Source organism: Diabrotica undecimpunctata, chromosome 1 (genome assembly GCF_040954645.1).
Source record: "Diabrotica undecimpunctata isolate CICGRU chromosome 1, icDiaUnde3, whole genome shotgun sequence".
NCBI lineage: Eukaryota > Metazoa > Arthropoda > Insecta > Coleoptera > Chrysomelidae > Diabrotica > Diabrotica undecimpunctata.
In genome coordinates, this window is record NC_092803.1 from 115,529,155 (window position 1) to 115,550,575 (window position 21,421).

General features: G+C 30.5%; 1 protein-coding gene across 1 annotated transcript in view; it reads left to right on the forward strand.

Moving 5' to 3' along the window:
* LOC140452836 (G1/S-specific cyclin-D3-like) overlaps positions 1–20,495 on the forward strand; it is a 52,948-nt gene extending 32,453 nt beyond the window's left edge. The window contains exons 4-5 of the mRNA XM_072547168.1: positions 17,493–17,638; positions 18,391–20,495. Of these exons, the coding sequence (XP_072403269.1) occupies positions 17,493–17,638; positions 18,391–18,594 (350 nt within the window). The 3' untranslated portion in view covers positions 18,595–20,495. The remainder of the gene's footprint in view (positions 1–17,492; positions 17,639–18,390) is intronic.
* The last annotated feature ends 926 nt before the right edge of the window (positions 20,496–21,421 follow it).

Sequence of the window (21,421 nt, forward strand, 5' to 3'; positions counted from 1 at the left end):
CCAAAGCATTCTAAATACCACGCAAATCTCTACAACAACAAAACACACCATACCTACATATACTAGAAAGTGTATAACCCTTGAAGATGTATAATGATTATAAGGAAGTAGTTTTAGTGTGCAAAATATTGTGAACCACCTTTGCTTATTATTTTTGCTGATTGAAATTATTTGGTCTTATAATTATAATACTTTCAGAAAGCTTTCTATTTATTTCTTCCGTCATAAAAGCTTTATACCGCTTATGGTATTTAAGACAGAATTAAACTTCTCCCCAGCCAACTTCAACCTATCAAAATGTTTTTGAATACATTTGATGCTATCATTGGAGTAAAATAGAATTAGGTATTTGATAATTTAGCATAAAGATAACAAAGCCACAATATTATGATTATATTACAAAATGACGACTGATAAATTGCGTAACAGATGTATTATTTTACATATTACTGGATTATAACTGATTTGAAATCTAATCAAACTTATAAAACCTACAGCGATACAAAACTAAACACAAAAAATTAAAAACAAGAAGTCAAAATTATTTTTCTGTAAGTATGAAATAAGTAGTCTGGTTCGTCTTCCCGTCCGGTCGTCCCCGCCTATGGATCTCAAGAAGACTGGCGAATACCACACAACATAACACAACCTAAGTGTGGCCCCCGGAGCCCCAATGAAACTCTCGTTTTCGTTGGTTCAGGTTCCCACACTGAGTGTGCCGACTTGTCTGACACTAGTCTGCTTATTTGCGACCGTTGGCGTATTTTTCAGATGAGGTCGATTTGCGGCATCAACGCAGTAACGGACTTGGTAATTTCACTTTTCAATTGAAAGTACGGAAGTTTGGTTAATTTCTTCAGGAAATAGTAATTTATTGAATAACTTTAAAGGTCATAATTCCCTGTACGATAATTTAAAATTATGTTCCTTTTTGACTGTTTTATTTTTTAAGTTTTCATCAGACATATTTTGCCAATCCGTCTTAAACACAGAATAACGAAAAAAATTGTCAAGTGGCTAAGTAACTTACTGTGACTATACCAATACATAAGAATTAATGTTTTTTTAATAAATTTACTTTTTACTTTCGGATGGAATTGTCAATCCGAAAACTTTCTGTGATGTGGCTCGAAAGGGTTCTTTTTAAAATCCTTTCTATTAAGGATTTTTTAAAAATCTTTTTTTTTAATCTCGTTGAGTATACATTCATGATATATCTTTCTGTTACGGACTGCGACATCGGCACATCGACTGGACATTGTAGATTTTCAAAGCTACCTGTTTGTGTGAGAAAACATAAGAAATGTAGTATAGTCGGTTCACCAACTGTCTAGTGAATTATACTTTTTTGCGCAGATAGTTATATTTTGACAAACTAGAAGTGTAGCCAATATTAATTGTAAACAAACATTTATTCACCTGCAGTTTATTAATTAGCAAAATAAAACTGCATAAATTAAAACAATAAATCAAAGGTTTAATGTTTATATTTTTGAAATTGTATAATCGTTTATAGATATACACTAATAGAAAAGCTACTATTTTATACTATTATAGACTAAACAGTTTTTGTACAATCACTATATGTTTGGCATACTAAAAAAATATTAAATAAAATAAAAGTTAATAAAATAAAAATTAATTACCGGCAATCAATATTTATTTCAAAATAAAAGTGGAAAATCCCAGTGGTTGGCTGTATACCATTTATTTATGTTCAAAATATTGCGAGGAAATAAATTCCACAAAATTAGGCAGTCAATCAGAAAAGGTTAGGACAAAAATGCCGAATTTTTGCTCATTAAAATTCGTCAATGTTAAAAACTTCCATTATGCAAACAAGTTTAAAGTTAATTTAAGTTATTTATATTTTAATAGAAACTATACTAAATAAAATAAACAACGCCAATAATACAAATATTTAATATCTCGAAAATTTTATGAGTTTAGTATACGCCCAACTATTTATAACAATTCATCTTTTTTTTTTCAATGAAAGAAATCAGCAAGAAATAGTTTATTTGAGCTGTTAATGGTGTGAGGTAGGAATTTTTGTGTTTTAAGTTTCCGACTATAAATCCCTCAAAATATTCCAGAGCTGAACGAATAGACTTTATCTACTTTTCGCCATTGCAAAAATGTCTCTTGACAAACGTTGTAAATTTAATTTAAAAAATGTAGTTAGGAAGTTAAACCTAAACCCACAAATAGGTATTTATTGATAGAATCTATGTTTGTCGACATGTCATAACGGTATTCTATTAATATATCTTTTGATATAATATGATTGTTTGATTATGATTTCAAGAATATTTTTATCATTTCATCATTATCAATTTTATTACATCTTAAGTTGAGTATACATTTCTCAAATATTACTGTCATTAAGAATTTAAGATACTACTAGAATTTCTACGCTGTTTTTAAAGGCAACCGTCAATTAATGGTATTCTCTGAATCACCAATATTAAAGGATACTAAGATGGGCTAAAGGGATTTCAATAATATTTGTTCTGTTAGTACATTTTAAAATCATATGAAAATAACTCATAGATAAAGGGCTGGATAATAATTATATGTTTTTGATTTCACGTTCACAAAAAACGTTATACAGTAAATTAAATATTTCGAAGGCAATCGCACCGATTATAAGAACCTTAGTCTTTATTTTTCACTTACTGCTTTTACACACTGCTTAGAAGCATAAGGTAATATTTTTCCTTTTTGGCGGAAGTTTCAGAAATAATAATTTTTGTTTTATGTGTTTCCTTGTTGAATTGTAAACTTTTCTGGGGATATATGAAAAAAATTTGTCAGTAAGCTTTTCTCTCAATGATATGTCAAAGTAATTAGAGTTATCTAGAGAATATTGTATTATCTCGTGTAGTAGCGAATCCAGTCCTGTCGGAGATATGTCGGCGGCGAAGTATTGCAGCTTACGCTTTACAATACAGACCGAAACTATAGAACATGGTCAAGGATGACATCAGATGTTTATTGTTCGCATCTAAGATATTCATTCTTTCGGATATGATTGCGATCTGAATGAGCGTCTTGTGGGAGTTTTTGAGATATTAGGGTCATAAGCCACTTCCGTCGCACAACGGAGATGTTTAGATTATATTTTCAACAAGTTTTTTGCACTGCGTCGGCAAATCCTTTTTCAGCTTATGATCTAATTTTAGAGCTGGGGTTTATATTTTCATGTTGTTTAGATGTTGCTGAGTTTCTTATCTATTTAAACAAATACATACAGACAGAATTCTTGAACATAGCCGGTTTTACAACTATTTAGCAGATTAAAGAGTTTCTGAAGAAAGTATAACTATTATTTAGCTTATTTGGTAGAAATATGAAATTCGAATACAAAAGATCAATTAACCTAATTGTACCTACTTAAAAATGTGACGTAAATCATTGAATTTAAAACGTCTTATAAAGAAAGAATACAAAATACCTATGCTATTGTTGTTATATAAACTTGTTCACAAGACTTTTGGCATGAGTAGCGATTATAATTTTGGAAATATTAACCGCTATATACGTCATACACAAAATTCTTCTAATAAAGGGAAACGATGAAACAGGGCATCAATTTAAAGCAAATAATAAAGCCAGGCCAAAAAGACTAGGTGTAAACCAGATAAAATTTACCAAAGACAAATGCAATACCCCATTAACTAAAAGATCATCAATGAGACGATTAATAGTTGGTTTTTGGATAACTTTTATACAATGCAAAGTAGAACATGTCCTCAGTACCTTCAATCTTTATTTTAATTAAAACATAACTCAAGAAAAAAATACATAATTTAAAGAACAACTGGTTATAATGGTCAGTTTTCACAGTCAATAATGTACCTTAGATTTGGTATCTATGTGATTATTTTGTCTTACTTTTTTACACCTACAATCAACTAGTGTGTGCAATCTCCAATTAACCAAACAACGTAAAGAATATTAACATTTAACGACAATTCAGGTGTTGTTTACAATTCATTTCATGGGAATTTTCTAACTGGATTTGTCTTTTTAATATATATATATATATATATATATATATATATATATATATATATATATATATATATATATATATATATATATATACAATCCCAAACCAATTTTACCCTAAGGTGTCAAAACAATATATGAAGGAGGAAGGCAACTGTAGATACGTATTTCTGACCAATTACTCGTCATCAGTACGGTGCAGCCAAGTTATAAAAGGAGCAAATTAACTTTAGCAATGCGAGCAAAGTAGTCTCAGCATTAGTTAACATCCTTTTTTGTTACTTACTATTCGAAATGAAAAAAATGTAAGATATCCAATGAAGTTTGGTGTCTAGTAGATATTTGGGCAGTTAATGACGAAGAGGAGCATATCTGAGAAAAGAAAAGAGAACAGGTAAGAAGCCTAAAAAACAGTTCGGATCTAATTTAATAAAATAGTTCGATAAAGTACCTTCAAAGATTACAATAACAGTAACGATTTTCAATATCACTAGCTGAGTTAGCAACTAAAGATGTTTTACATTAAAAACTTTTAGTTATTTATTTTTTTTTCAATGATTTAGTAAATATCTGATTCTTTTGAGTATATTGTGTGTATCTATCTATCGAATTATTTCTGAAATCTAAGATGTGTAATCTTTTCTATCACTGCTGCTTCCAATTGTCGAGTAAAAATTATTTTTTCGCTTTTGTCCACCGTTTTCGTATCAGTATATTAAAACCACTGTACAGATTTTGTGAATATTTGTGATTGTTAATTAGGATTGATAATTTTAAATTAAAAGCTATAACGGGTTTTTAGCTGACACGGAATTTTTTAAAAATGGTGAAGGAACCGGTTTTAGCAATGATCGGTAAAACCGTATTATAAAAATCCGCTATATTGATTGTAACAGTATGTTCATGCTTATAATACGTTGTCACCATGCTGTTGAAATAAAAAAGCAGACATAAAATTTATGTCAAAAAGTAAATAAATTAACGTGGATCCTTCAAAGATTGTAATATTCAAAGTATATTCTTAAATAATATAAAATACGTTAAGCTATACCAACTTCCCTAATATAGGGATATATAAGCTGTCCCGAATAACTAGTCAAAAATCGGTATAAAAAAGTCAGAAATGAAATACAACGGGTAAACGATATACATTCATCATCATAATATATAAATAAGGTGTATGGATGCCTAGATCAACGCTGAATCACGTAAGATAAAATTCACCCTTGAATACAAACCAAAAATCTATCACTGAAACTAGGTGCAATCACTCGACTTGCTGTGTGACCACGATCAAAAATGACAGCGCATGTATCAATGTTGGAAAATATGGTTTATATTCCATAATATTTATATACTTACTAATAAAAAATGAGGACGACGAAAGAAAAATGCTTGGAACCATAAAATCACAAAAATTATAAGCCCTATGTGTGGTTAAACTTTTATCTTAGATAGTGACAAAAAGTAGTGCTGTGACTTTTTATTTTTATTTTTTTTTATTTAATATTAGTCGCATCAACTGCTAATGGGTAGTAGCGACATGTTACATTAAGGTACAATAACTTCATTAATTTACAATAGATGAAAAAGGTGAATTTCTTTAAGGAAATTGACAATATTATTTATGTTCATCTAATGTACGTCTTCATCTAATAATGTCCTTAGATCGTCGGAAAGATTATTATTGGATTTTTCTTGCATAAATTTTGCACAGTTTAATAATTGTTTTACATTCAGAGTTGTGTTATCTATCACATACCTGTTGATTCTTTCCGCCAAATAAATATGCATGTGTTATTCGTGATGACCTAAACGTAATCGATCAATTCTAACCTGGTTGGCCCTACTTGTGTTTTGCTTCCTCCATGTTTTTATAGATGTTTTAATTTCGAGTTATTCCATTCACTTTGGCACTTACACTGGTTTTTGAATTTAATCACTGTTTTAATGCCACTAACTTCACTTACTATTATTGACTTTTCATTCTTTGCTGCATCTCCAGCACAGGAATCTGCGTCTTCGTTTCCTCGAATACCGAAAACTGAATGCGATGGGACCCAAAATATTACGATGTCGGTGTTTTTTGGTGTAAAATATTTAATTCAGTTTTCATAAGGGAACCAAGTGGATGTTTTGGATATAGCTGCTCTACTATAGTTCTTCTTTATAATTATTAATGCCTATAGGATGGCATAAATCTCGGCCGTGAATGATGATAATTTGGATTTACGGTGTTGATTAGAATCTATAACGGCCGCTACTAAGCTGTCTGAAGTTTTGGATGCGTCGTTACCTATATAAGAAGGAATAATCTTTATAATTTGATATTATTGAGAGGAAGGACTGAAGTACATTGGTGTGGTTTTTGTTTCATCTTTATTGAAAACGAAGACTGAGATTAATGTATGGAAGAAGTATTGTCCAGAGTGAAGTTGTCTTGATATTAACTAAGATTTTTGGTAACTCAATTGATAAAGTATTCAGGTACTGTCGAATCCTTTCATAGGAAATATTTTTACCTTTATCTACAAGGAGTTCGGTGAAACGAGTAGTTTCAGTGTTATGTATGACAGGATTATTTGAATTTGAGAGAACTGTTGAGTTGTTATTTACTTATAAACAATTTCAACTAAATAGATAATAAGCCATATCAAATTCTCCCTAGATCTCAAACTAATTTGGTAACAGGGTTAAATGGAGTGTCGAAATGTGTCTCATCAAATTTCAGGTATAAAACAACGATCGAACGATTAATAAAAATCAGTGATTGTACATAGGAACAAAATTGTACTCAAATCAATTTACAAATAACTCCATAATTTAAATTTTGAAATTTATCCGAGAATCACCCATAATGTTCTTTCTCTCTTTAACCGTTCGCTTTAATAACGGACAAAAGTACTCTCTGGCAGCTGAAATTTGCGTTCATTTACATATCACTTATTATGCCTATATATAGAACTTTATTAAAAATATAATTAGTACGAAAGAATTCAATACCAAAGCCTATTGTCTTCAGTCTTTAGCAAAACGAAAACTGTAACTTTAGGAATGCTGTGGGTGTTGGTATTCTTGCAGAATCGCGGACAATTGCACATAATTTCAAAAAATGATCTATGAACCTTAATGTAAAAAGTTACATTTTCTGTAATAATTATATTGGTCACTCACTCTTCATTAATTTCATTATTATTTTGCTGTAGTTTTTTTTACAGAATATATTTTTAGTGAGACGAAGACCTTGTTCTTAGTTCTCAGTTGACGTCTTACACAGCACACTTAAGACAATTTTTATGCTTGGTTGTTAATTTTCTCCAATCATTAGATTTTCTATCATATCTTTTTTCCACTGTTTTTTGGTCTTTTTAGGACCATTAGCTTGTCGATAATTTTCTCTGATCATCGGGTTTTCTATTACACCTTTTTCCACCGTTTTCTTGATCTTTTAATTTTTTCACTCTCTGTTTTTCTCCAGCGTATGCTTTTGTATAATTTAGTTATTTTTGAAATTCATCTAACCTGTAGATTATAATATTATGTTACTTTACCATGCTTTCTTGTTTGTTGTTCATTCAATGTGTCATATTTTTTCTCCTCCATATTTGCATTTTTTAATTTATTGAAGTTAACCTTTTCTACTTATTTCTTTGAACTTCTTTTTCTTTGCCCCTTCATTTAAATTTCTCTTCTCTCCGTCCTTTTATTTAAATGATGTATTCAGAGTAAATTGCAAACAGCTTGTATGATATCAAAATAGTAATAAAAATTTACAATGATTGTACAATCGTTCTTGTTTAAAACCCATATTGGTCATTGTTCTTCATGTTATTCTTAAACCTATTTTTCATTTAAATTTTTACAGTTTTTATTTTCGTTTCGTTCATTATGTGAAAATATTATTTACCAAAATAATTTTTTGAAAGATTCATCCCTTCTGGTTATGACAATGCCATGGTAATATATAATATATATGGTGCCTATGGCATACATTACACGTTTTGATATTCAAAACACTGGCATTTAAAAAGTATTCTTCTTGTGCAGTTGAGGATGCATCCATACCGGCACCACATAACAAAGTTTATTGGTCTGTTATGGTACAGACTCTTGAGCGCCAATTCACACGGTATCTCCATCTCTGTCCGTTTCAGTGCCTGGTAAACATTATGCGGGTGGCCCCGCCTGAACGGTCCCCAGCCCGCCCTGATTTTGTTCAAAACAATTCAGATCGCCTTTCCTTCATGCCCATTTCATTCATCGAATCAGAGGTGCCGACTCATATTTTCTATGGGGACGCAGACGACTTAGCATGCCCTGAAAATATCACATCATATTGAAATTAAATTCTTGAAAGTGCTTTAAAATTAAGTATTTAACTGACAGAAAGTTTGCTGTATGAAATGTGTACCTTCTAAAAAATTTCCACAGGAAATATTTTTGGCAACATATTTCTAACTTTTCATATATCCTGTTCTTCTATTGAAAAAAATCATATGTAAACTTTACAGTTACCGTAATAACTTCACAATTATTTAAGAAATGAAAAAGATCAAATACAGTATTCCATATAAAACGCAGGGAATAAATATAAATATGAAGATAATTCTAGATAATATAGCATCAAAATAACTCTTTTGGCATGGAAACCTTACGACAGTGTTCTAACCCCTTTGTGGCGCTTGTGGCCTTTAGTAACTTTATGTTGTCTGGAATAATGGTTGTTGGTCATTCTGGTGCCATAACCTACGCACTCTTGATTACTTATTTACATTTCCGTCAGCACGTAGTTCAGCATTCCCTGTGACAAAGATATCACGTACTGATGCGACGCGTAGAATTGTTCATACAGGATGTTCGATTAACTGCAAAAATAGTCGTTTTTATTACCGATGTTTATATTTTTGATTATGCCTGTATAATATATTATGATTAGACATTTGTGCCGCAGATTTTAAAAACAAGAAATAATTATTTAATCTCCATTAGCTAAATTAACAAAATTGTTTGTCACATACTTACAATTTATGTCTCTTCTTTTTACCGAATAATTTTAAATTATTTCATATATAACCTTAATTTGATCTTCAGATATGCTGCCAACTACCGACAAATTTGTCTGTAAAACATTAATTTTCGACCCAGTATCATATTTTTTCCTTAAAAAAAATTGTTTGAAACACTTTCGTACACCCGTTCATTAAGAATCAAAAAGTCATTAGCATTTTTTTGGATAATTCCACCGATACTCAACATGTGGGTATGCGTAATAGAGTAATTTCCGTCAAAAAACTATCCATATCATTGTATGGGGTACGACTCGCAAAAATACAGAGGAAGTGGCATATCAAATAACGAGTTAAAAACAGCTGTGATAATATTTAGATCCAATAATGTTACCATTATACGTCTGGAAACAATGTTGGTCTTGATGTTTCTGCGAAAGAAACCTCTGAAACAGGGTTGCCAATTCAATTGGTTATCAAGGATTTAAAGAAATACATATACTGCTAGTATTATTAACTTCATTAAAATGTTATTCACACTTTCCGTATATTATTCCTATTTTTTGTTTGTTCTGTTATTCATGTATAGTAAGAACTCGTCTAATAGTATAACATTTGGAAAATATCTAATGGAAATATATAATGAAAAATAATGAAAATATAGTGCGTGTACGCCAGAGTAGCGTTATAAAGCCGGTACTTTTACTTTACACTTATAATATATGCTTCTTACACAATCTAAAAAAATGTAACCATGGCCATCACTTTTAAACCATTAAAGAAGGCTTGAAAGAAAAAACCATTAGAACCAATGTGTAGAGTAATTAACTACTACTTAGTTAACGACTACTTACGTAGCCCGGACTGACGGCTTTACGTGTCCTCCGAAGTAAGGTGGAGGCTCAGTGAAATTAGAAATTGAAAAATGTCTGATGTCTGTGCTGGGATCGAACCCGGACCGTCCCGTTTGGTAAACCAGTACCTTGCGACTGAACTATGACCTCCACTGTGGAATAGTTACTGTAGTAGTGTAACTTAAAAAAAAATACGCCAAGTAGCGATCGAAGTTTAAATGGACTAATTACCATAGTAAATAAATACGTAAGAGATGATTATTTTAAGTAATTGTGGGTTAGTCAGCAATCCTACATTTAATCGAATTGCTTGATTTTATTTTTTTTTTGTATTTATAAACAATAAATTTCTTTAACATTCATCAAATTTCGCACATTTTGGCAACTCTGCTTTAAAAGCGGCGGATGTCGATTGTTTTATATTAATTTGTACCAATTCTACAATATGACCGAAATTAATTTGCAAGACCCCTTGAAATTTTAGTTCGTCGACCTCTGACGTCATTATTCGGGGATAACCTTGTATCTAAAATCGACGAGGCCAACACAGTTGCCAAAATTCTGGTATCTAGTAGGCCGGTATTAGAACGTGTGCTTCTAAATTGACGGAATAGTTTTCTCCATGAGCTTTCAACACTTTATTTGGCAGGCATCAACAGAATTTTGTGAGTTTTATGTGTTTAGTAAAATACGTTTGTCGTTGTTTCTGCTGGCTAAACTTAGATGACTTAGACTAGTCTAGCTAACAAAACAATAAAATCGATGGCGCAATATAATAAAATAAACAAGGTAAATTCTCCATAATGGACTAACATACTATATTTTCTTTTTCTTTACAATTACCATTTACTATAATTTACCTGCACAATTACAAATTACATGAACAAACATGTTCTATTTCCTATATTAGAGCTAGAAATTTAAAAATTTCTTATTTATGTCACCTGTACAATCTAGGAGATACGACAAAATAATATACAAATTTAGTCCGTGCCGGTCTAAGGAGTCTGAGCTATGAGAATCCGCGCTGGACACACTAGACGGGTAAGTTCTCATCACAGACACGGCGTGTCCCAATGGCTAATAGGTAACGGTGGGTATATTAGGGCGGGTGTAAATAAGGTATAATCAAATTGATACCCTTGAATCAACTGAAAACATGAAATAGATGCTGCAGCTGCCGTTGACTGTAGATTTGTAGACACAAACACAAAATACACATAAGACAATCACCAGACAGCCACATCACAACGGACTCATCATAAGATGAGAATTGTATTGTGAAAAAGTGTTGCCTAAGGGATGCCACAATTCTTGGGAATAAGACAAAAAGAAGCCTAGTAGCTAGAAGAGGACTCGGAATTGAGTAATTTTTTTTTTGGGCAAACTTTAGCGTAAGTTCGGCTATCGGCAGAAATTGCTGTTGCAATTAGAAGCTTTGATACGAGGGCCAAACAAGAAGTATACCGGATGTTGACGGAGAGCTTGTATATAGTATCTTCCGAAGTCCCGAGAACTTGTAGTATAGTTAATGTAAGATGTACAATAAGCCAATTGGCAGAAGTACAACTGATGGGAACAGACGGCTTTCAGAGAAAAAAATACAAATTAATTAATTCTTTGATTACTTATCAAATTTATTTTTTTGGCAAATTTACTCGTATATGCCGAAGAAATTAAACTCTCGGGTTGTTTGAATTTTAGTTAAAAAAAAAGTAAAAAAACGTCGATACACTATAGAAAAGCAGAGCAACTATCCAGGCAACTAACAGATAGCGATCGAGACTTTAATAAAAATCCGAAGAATTTACCTTAGTTTATATTATAAAGTTAGGTACAGGCCTAAAACAGCTGTGATGAATTAAAAATTTATAGTTCTCAGAATAAACTAGTAATCAGATTTGATTCATCAACTTTTTGAGTAATTTAAATATTTATAAAGTGGTCAGTCGAGTTTAACAAATTCCGGAGTTCTTCTTGTCCTTTAAGGTTGAGGCCCGCATGTGAATTGTCTATAATATGACACACTCATAAAATATAATGTGACTTTTATTTACTAAAAACATGTTGAAAACAAGTTATATCACAAATATTCAATTATCAATACGAGGACCAGTCAAAAAATTATAGCAATATTAACGGACATTATTTATTGTTGACATTTGTAAATTCAAGAATCACCGCGTTATCAATACACTTTATTTGGTGTTAACAGATCTAAATAGATCTACCTAAATTCTATCTGTTAAGAGCGTAGGCGCAAAATTTCGGGCCAATGATTTTTAAATGCATTCATCTTTTTCGAATCCTGAGAAAACTAATAAATATTTTTGAAAAATTTGAACGCAGAATGAAAGACTACATTATTACCGAGGGCTGAAAGTCCCTTAGAATCAACAAAGAGTTTCTTTTGAATAAGATATTTGAAATTAAAAATCACACTTTCTCTTTTTTTTGTTTCACCCTGTAACTTACTAAAATAAACATTATAGAAGTTTTCAGGGACTTTCGGCCTTCGGTAATAATGTAATCTTTCATTATGCGTTAAATTTTTCAAAAATAGATACTTATTAGTTTTCTCAGGATTCAAAAAAAAATGAATGGATTTAAAAAGCATTGGCCCGAAATTTTGCGCCTACACTTTGAAAAACGCTTACAAGTGGATAAAATATAAATTTCCAATGCTATTCGAACTAAGCTTTCTTTATTTGCCGTCCTGGTTTTGTTAAAGTTCAAAATACAATAGAAAATAGAAATGGATCTCTAGATTTATTGATGAGCGATGTATCTTATAAAGTATGCAAGTATGCATTGAATGAAAAAATAGTTTGACATCATTAACACAATATTTTTATTTTAAGTTTATTTCTGTAGCAATAAAATTGCTTCGCATATTCTGCACGTATATCATTTTCTCATGTATTCATATTTCTCATGTATTCATCGATATTATCATGAAGGAACCTTGTTCTGGGTCTTTCTCTTCTTCTCTGACCAATGGGTCTATCAAGGAGCGTTTGTAGTAGTTGTATCGTCTTCTCCACACTCCACTGTCATTCACCGCGACATAGATTCACTTTAGTACTTTTCTTTCGAAACATCCTAACGTGTTTTCATTACTTTTTGTTAGAGCCCAGGTCTCTGAGCCATATATTAGCACTAGGTGGATTATTGTTTTGTAGAGTTTACTACTATTATGAAGGACATATCTTTCCAACTGTATAAACTCCGTTTAGCCACATTTTATCAAAAATAGTAAGAATATTATTTTTATTAGACAAAACTCTTATTTTTCTTAAATAATTTCAACTCGAAATATAATTCCATCTTTTTTATATTAATTGAGATTTTAGATTGTTTTCCCGGCCTAAAGTTTAATTCCCGTATAATTTTTAAAAGCGAAACTCTTCCTATTTCAAGAATATCTTCTTTTACTATACCCAAAATTTTGCTTAAAATTTCCTTATTAAAATAGAAGAAATACACTTTTCTTTTTGTTTTTCGTCATCGTTGTTAGGTTTTTTAAGCCCTCCTGGGATAGTTTTGGTTGTTTCACGGTTCCACCGTTGTCGTCACCGCCTGTAAATGGTCATCTTTGAACATATATCCAGAGTGGAAATCAGATAACTGCAGAGTAGAAATTACAAATGGGTACTTGAAATTTATTTGTAACTTTCTCCAATTACCAAATAAAGTTCAATCATATCGATACGAACTATACTCAAACTTTAACCTTGTTCTTCAATCGTCTTGCATGTACGTTTTAAGTATTTTTGTTCATAGGATCCTACTAAATAGCATCCCAAAAGTCACTTAGTACGGAGATCAATATCAAAAAACCGCAATTGCCGACAAAGAAATAATCAATACCCATTTTTATAAGCATCTAAAATATTAAGACCTGTTTGGAGGCCCCGACACTGATTATTAGGTGCCAGCAGTATACCTGCAATCAGTTTAATAATTGCTAATGTATATGCGGAAAAATTGATGTAAGTTCGACCCTGCAAAGATAAGGCTGCGGTGAAAATAAAAGGAACGAAATTCATTCACGCACAGGCTCTCTAAATTGTCTGCTATAAGAATATCCTTCAATATTTACTATTGGTAGGAAGAATTTTTACTGACCAGACATGTTGCCAGTTGTGTCAATAGTTTTCGTGTATTGGTTAATTAAAGAATATTTTTAGTCTAAAAATAAGTACATGTAGTTTTTCTTCGATATACCTATACTGTGCTCATTCCTGAATTCTACTCATAATATTATATCAACTGATAAGAATAAAACTTCAAGAATAAAATGATCATTATTATAAAATTTAAGGGACAAACACGTTTCTCTTAACAGTCAATCACTCCAAAGTTACCATGTAATCATTGTTCAAAACTATTACAAAGCTTTTTCAAAGACGTTAGCTGCCATATTTACGTCGTTTACCTGTCTGTCAAACGTCATTTGTCAGTTAAACCTAAAGAGTTTCAGTCTTTAAGTCAAGCTAATGTCAAGTCACTCCTCAGCATGCTGTTATTTATTCTAGTATTGTATCCAGATATTATGAATTAATGTTTCTGTTATTATGGATACATCGATGGAATGATATGCTCATATTTTTCTTTAATTTTATTACAAGATGATGAGTAATTTTTCTGTCAATCAATTTCGTTTTATTCTTGCAAAGTGAACGACAAGTGCTACTTAACACCACGTAGTTATGCTCAATATAGTAGCTTACTGATCTTCCTCTTCGATTTCGAAGTATGTTTAATGTTATTCGATAACAATCATATTTATGACAGTACTACCATTTAAACTGACTGTTAAAAATGGTTCGCATGTCCTTCGACAATTAAAAGAAACTGCTCCAATAAAATTCCACTTTTCCTCGCACAACGTGAAGCACTTAACAAAAATTATTTATAACGTCCTTATGGCTTCACAGCTAACAACTGTTTTCACGTCTGGTGGCAATAAATGACTGACATAATTTCTAAATCTTCTTAATTCCAGATTATATGAAAGCAAGCGATAAACGTGTCGTTCCCACTGAACTGTTAAAAATGTGTCAGTTGGTATAAAATTCTTAAAAGATATGAAATGTGCAATCATTTTTCATTATGTTTAAAAGGGTATATAAATAAAGCTTAAATTCTAATGCTTGTTAATAGGTATATATGCACTATGTATATTTCTTCATTTATGTCTTCGGTGATTTTTGGACACTTCGTTTGTAGTCTTGGGCTCAATAATATAACATATTGGCATAATTTAATTTTTCGTTACTCCTTTTTTATCTTGCCTTGTCTCACTGTATTCTATTTTTGTCGTACCAAACTCTTCATAACATATTACTTCAGTGTAGCTACTATGTTTAAGTAATGATATTTGAGTCGATGATTACATATGGGTGCAATGAGTGGGTCGTTGTAGTACAGGTACAAAGTTAGCCAAGCGACTAGATTTAAAACTTATCGCGCGACATGCAGCAACAAAAGGCAGTTAGTCGTCAATTTCTTAAGTGAATTCGTAAGAACAAAATGGTCGAAAGTGTAAAATGTAAGCATGCACATTTTTTCTTCAAAATGATGTTTAATGATATACGAAAATGTAGATAAGTCCATTCGCATATAATTAAAATTCTATCAGGATGCTTTTTTCGTTGTATGAACAGAATGTAGAAGGCTTCACATTTTGTTCTTTTATACATTAGGTAAACATCGTGTTCTCCTGGTTAAATTCGCAATGAGGTACTAGACATTTTATCTTTGCAAACCGACAACAATCTGGCAACTGATAATTAAAATGCATGTAGATCTCTGTAAATCTCGTTGCGGTATCGTATATTTATCTGTAGTTGATTCTGCCATTATAATGAGCGTTAAAATTGTCCATAATTGAGTGGACCGAAGAGCTCTGAAGTCGACAAAGTGTAGTTGTAATGGGACCTTTTATTGCATCAATTAGATAACCTAGGCCGTTCATGGGATGATAATGGTCGAGTTTTGTATTAAAATTAAAATAACCAATACAATATATGTTGGTAATAACAAAAATGATTTTCTAGAATAGAATTCTTGAGAACGATCACTAAAATCAGAATACGGAAGCGAAAACCAGAAAAATATCCGGTAACCTTTTTTTCATAAATAAAAAATCTAATTACTGTTCCCTCTTCCTACTTTCACAAACTATATCCCAAAATACACTTGTAATACAAAATATAAACGAAATATTCATAACATCCTCGTATTAGTCAGAGTAATTGGCTAGATATTTCAGTAACGCGTTGGCACCAATGCTAGCAATTACAGACTAATGAACCAAATGACATTTTCTGGAAACTTCACTGCAGTACGATATAGTTCTTGGATCAAATTGTTTTATACAGGTTTCGCCGATAATGGTAGTGCTAAACGTACATCAATAGTAGATTATAATAAAAACAAATAAGGGCAAATGTGATTCCCTTTCGTATTTAAATAGGCCATAAAAAGTGGCAGAAGCACTGAGCGAGAGAAGAAATGTGCAGAAGTGTGTAGAGATGGGAACATTATTTTTGTAATAGTTACTACGTAACAGTATCACTTCGAAAGATTGGTTTCAAAGCAGTGCTAGTCAATGAATATTTTTCATTAATTTCTTTCTTAACCTCAGATTCATATTAATTTTAAATATGTCTGTTCACTTTACCTCGCATCGAATTTTAGTGTGTAATTTACTGAAATTACTAAAAAGTTTACACGATTTACAAAGGAATAGGTATAAGTATTTTCTATCCTTGCTTCATTGAAATTTTATGTTCAGAGTATCTTCTCGGTAATATCATACATATCTAATACAAAATATACGGCCTTTGGAATAGTTCCGACATACACATTATATAGTGAAACTGCAATGTCCATCTCTACGCGTCTGTCGAATGCTTTTGAAAGAAGAAGTAGAAGTTCGCCGAATGGAATGCATCTTGGCGCTGCAACATTTCTCACGACCCAAACTGGGCATATTTTCAAGGTCTGCCTCATGCGCCCATTCCTTGTGTATACAAGGAGGGTCAATCTTAGGAATAAATAAACTCTTCGGGATCAACTTCCGATATATATATATATATATATATATATATATATATATATATATATATATATATATATATATATATTTGTTTAAAGTGTACTATGAAAGAAAATATTCAAAGATAGTATTACGAACGCATACTTTTTCAGTTTTTCATCATACATGGTTGGGAAATAAAAAATAGAAGACTAGATTTGTGTCATAAAAACACATACGAGCTGTTTAGACTAGTTTTTTTCGTAGGCTTTCTTAATCTCCAAAGGCTGTAGTACGACGAGCATTTATTTTTTATTGCAGATTATTGTCTAAACTGCAACAAAAATCTCATTGTAGTACCATATTTAATTTAGTTTGTCTACAATACATTAATAAATGGTCAACTGAAGCAATTATTTTATTTTTCTTTACTATTATGAACATTATTTAACACTTTTCACGTAGTTGATTTTTGTATCTTTTACAAATCATCCTAACAACCTAAAATAATTTACACAATAAACACATTTGAGGCCTTCTTTCACTGTACTATTAAAGAATTTTTTTTTTCAGAATTCACTTTTTCAAGGTACCACCCAAGTATTATTGCATGTGCAAGTATAGCATCTGCATTGTGTGGTGTAGGATGGATCTACAAAAGTGGCCGTAGTCTAGAAGACCTCTTACAGAGACTGACTGAAATAACAAATATAGAAAAGGTATGCAATTACAAATTTCTAATATTTAATACCAGAATTATAGACAGGAAGGAAGTATTCTTGTATTTACAACAAAAGAATAACAATATAATTGTATTTTCTTATAATTATTGTAGGCTTTCCTTTATTCTGTACTTTTAATTTATATTTTTTTGTTTCATTTTCATCGAGAATATTCTTTAACCGATTCGTCCACATCTTTCTAGTTTTTCTCTTTTGTTGTCATTCTTTCTTTTTGTTTATGACTAATTATTCATATTTCAATTATAATTTTATCAAATAATGTTATCATCGCCTCTTTCTATGATACTTACTATATTTCCGTTCCTGTTTTTTTTTGCATTTAATAATAAGTGTATGATTTTCATAATCACGTACAAAAGTTATTATTTGGGTTTGTTACCATATGTTATATTTATAAACAATTTTCCAATTACTATCAATATTGCAATGAAGACAATCAGTGCACACATTTTTTCGTGTTTATGTTACCTAATAACCCACTTAGCGATCTGCAAATTCAACAATTTCTAAATTCAATTCTAAATAACAAACATTCAGAAATTTGTTTTCCAACTATTTAAATATTATTATTTACTTACTAGTTTTAATTACCTTTTTTTACTTTTTTTTGTATATTTCTAAATTATAATTTACAAAATTAATCAAACTTTAAAATATGGAGGATATAGTTCTTACCACAATAGTAATTTTGAAATATCAGGTCCTAACTGAGTATTATTTTGTTCTAGGATTACATCCAACAGTGCTTAACACTGATCGACAAGATGATCAGAGACTCATCCTACTTAGAGCAAGAAGTCCAAAGCCAAGAAGTTGTGACGTCTTACGACGCCACGCTGAGACCTGGAGAATCAACTCCTCCCCCTATGGAGAAAAACCAGGAGCATAGTACCGCTTTAACTCCTACGGATGTGCATGACATTCACTTTTGACAAAAGAAATAAAGTGCCAGTGATATAAAATTTAACTAGAGCTTCCATATACATTTTTAAAATTTTAATTCGTACCTTAAATAAAAAACTTTATTTTTTAATAATTTTCTGTGCGGTAATGAGGTTTGGAAATTGGATCGACTTATTTTAAACACAAAATGGTTACCATAAGACGGCAACTTTCACTAATGCATTTCAACTTTTCTTACCTTCTACTTTTAATTTTTGTACAAACCCGTAACGATTCCTAATTTTGTTATCTCTCATAGTTAATTCCGAAAACTTGAATTACATTATATTGTCCGTTAGCCATTTTGTGATCGGTGTATAATATGACGTGCGATTTTCTGTGACTGGATCTATTTTCCCAAACTCGAAGCGTGGACGTGCAGGATAAAATAGAAGAGAGGAATGATAGAAGAATAAAATGAATGATGAAATGTCATGAAAAACTTCGGGGGAAGGCAATAAATTACGCTTTAAGTGAGAAACAATAGAGTATAAAGCATTTTTGGTTATTTTTGAATTGCGGGAACAGACCAAAACACTACTTTTTATTATAATTCACTAAATATCACTACTCAATAAACCACCTGTTAGAATACAAGCTAACCTAACCTAAAAATCAACTTTTCAACTCTGAAATCCTTCTTAAAACAAAATAGTTCCATTTTTAATCAAGAAATGCATTTTTGTCTTGTGCATTACGTTAGTTACCACTTTTGTTTATAAACATTTTAAATCAAAATGATAAAATTGGTTAATGTTTCAGTCTGGTCCTGCGCCAAAAGCCTAGAACACTGGGTGACCTTAATTGAAATCTTTGAAACTTCTTAGTCATTGTACATACATAATTTTTGTTCCTGGTTTTGATTTTATCCAAATCGGTTGAAATCATAGTTTATAAATTATTTACCTAACACTTCAATATCTGAATCTGTTGCACAAATTTTGTATATACTACCACCATATTACTCGTTATGTTGCAGTTACTCTAAAATTATTGCTTGAATATTTCATTTGGAATAACATTTTGATGTTGAATATAAAATTTTCAATTTAAACTCTCAAACATAACTTAACATGTATTCATAACATTCCTATGATCATGAAACCGTCAAAAATATAAGAATATTTTCAAAACTACCTGTAATCTAAATTATAATTATTTAGTTACCAGTATAAATTATTTTGGAATCTCAGCATTTAAAAGAAAGAAATTGTGCAACAGACAATACTTCAAAGACTGTAACTTTCTCTTTAAAGAGACTTCTCTTTAAAGAGAAGTAGGTCTAAGTCCATAAGATGTAATTGAAATATTTTCATTGTTTTAACAGAATTATAAAATAAAATAATTTATAAAAGTATTTATTTAGATATATTAAAAAGTTGGATTTGTTTTTATCGCTGTTATAAAATAAAAGCAAATTTAAATTTTACTTAGAAATGGTTTTTAGTTCCCACAACCTTTTAAGTTTTAATTAATTCGTTTTTTACAGCTAGGATTTTGTAAATAATTTAAATTTTACTGTGATGTGTAACTAAACCCCAATTTATTTTTATGGACTTATTCCTCTATTTACGACTTAATACTAATTTAATTGTACAAAATATAGGTTTTTCTAATTAATACTACAGTAGGATAGTAAGTAAACCTCAATGCAATATAAAAAGTTAATTATACTGTAATTTTCATTCATATCTTTCTATTTGTGTGACTTATATGTAATTATTATAGGCACTCGCATTTGTGATTGTTTTAATTATATTTTGTGATTTTTTTTGCAATGTTTAATTCCAAAAAAATAGAAGGTCAAACTGTGCCATATAGTCAATACTACATGATCGAATTTATTATATTTATAATTTAATGTTATTTGTAAATAAAATTTTTATATGTAGAGTTGCATTTTATTCCCTAGTATATATAGTAAATTCAAATTATCAATTTAATCGATGATGGATAAATATCTCAACAATTTTATTAACTAACATATGTTTGTATAGATGTTTGTCCAAATACAGACAATCTAGATTTGGTATTTGATTATTTGGTACAGACGCCTTAAAAGTGATCAATAAAAATTTTATAAAAAAATAATAAAATAAAAATCCATCCGTATATCTAATAAGTATCTCGCTTGTGCTGAATATATTTTATGATGGAATGAATAGCTTATATTATTAATGTATATATGTGTAAATATGAAATCATTCTAAACCACAACTCACACTGCCACTGTATAGTGAAGTCATTTAAATTCTTATTTTGGGAATTTCTTTGATCTTAAGGGGAATTAAGAAGGGTTCTGGGAGATTTTATATATCCTTCGTAATTAATAAGTATGCGTTGATGGATATATAACTGTATATACCAAATTGACATATATATTGACGTTAGGAAAAGGTTTTTTCAAATTATTTAATCAACTGATATTTGACTTCACTAAAATACCTACATTGTTCAACTTTGCTCATGTTTACACACAATAGTTCAACATTATATACCTCAATATCAGTTCCAATCAATAGACCGATCAAGAAATTTTATTGTACAGCAATTGTAATCATATTATATATGCTTTTATTTGTAAATAATTATATATCTCTAAGAGAATTTTTATAATAAAAAAATATTTACAATACCTTGTGTTATTATTTTCAAAAATGGTTAAATCGTTTCTTGTGTTCATACACTGCAAGATAGTATTAACCAAAATAAATACAAAGAGAAAAACGGATGTTAACTTTAGTTGCAACATGAAAGACTTTTTTTAAAGAGCTCTTTGAATTAATTTGGCAAATTTTCGACTCCATTCGAAAATAT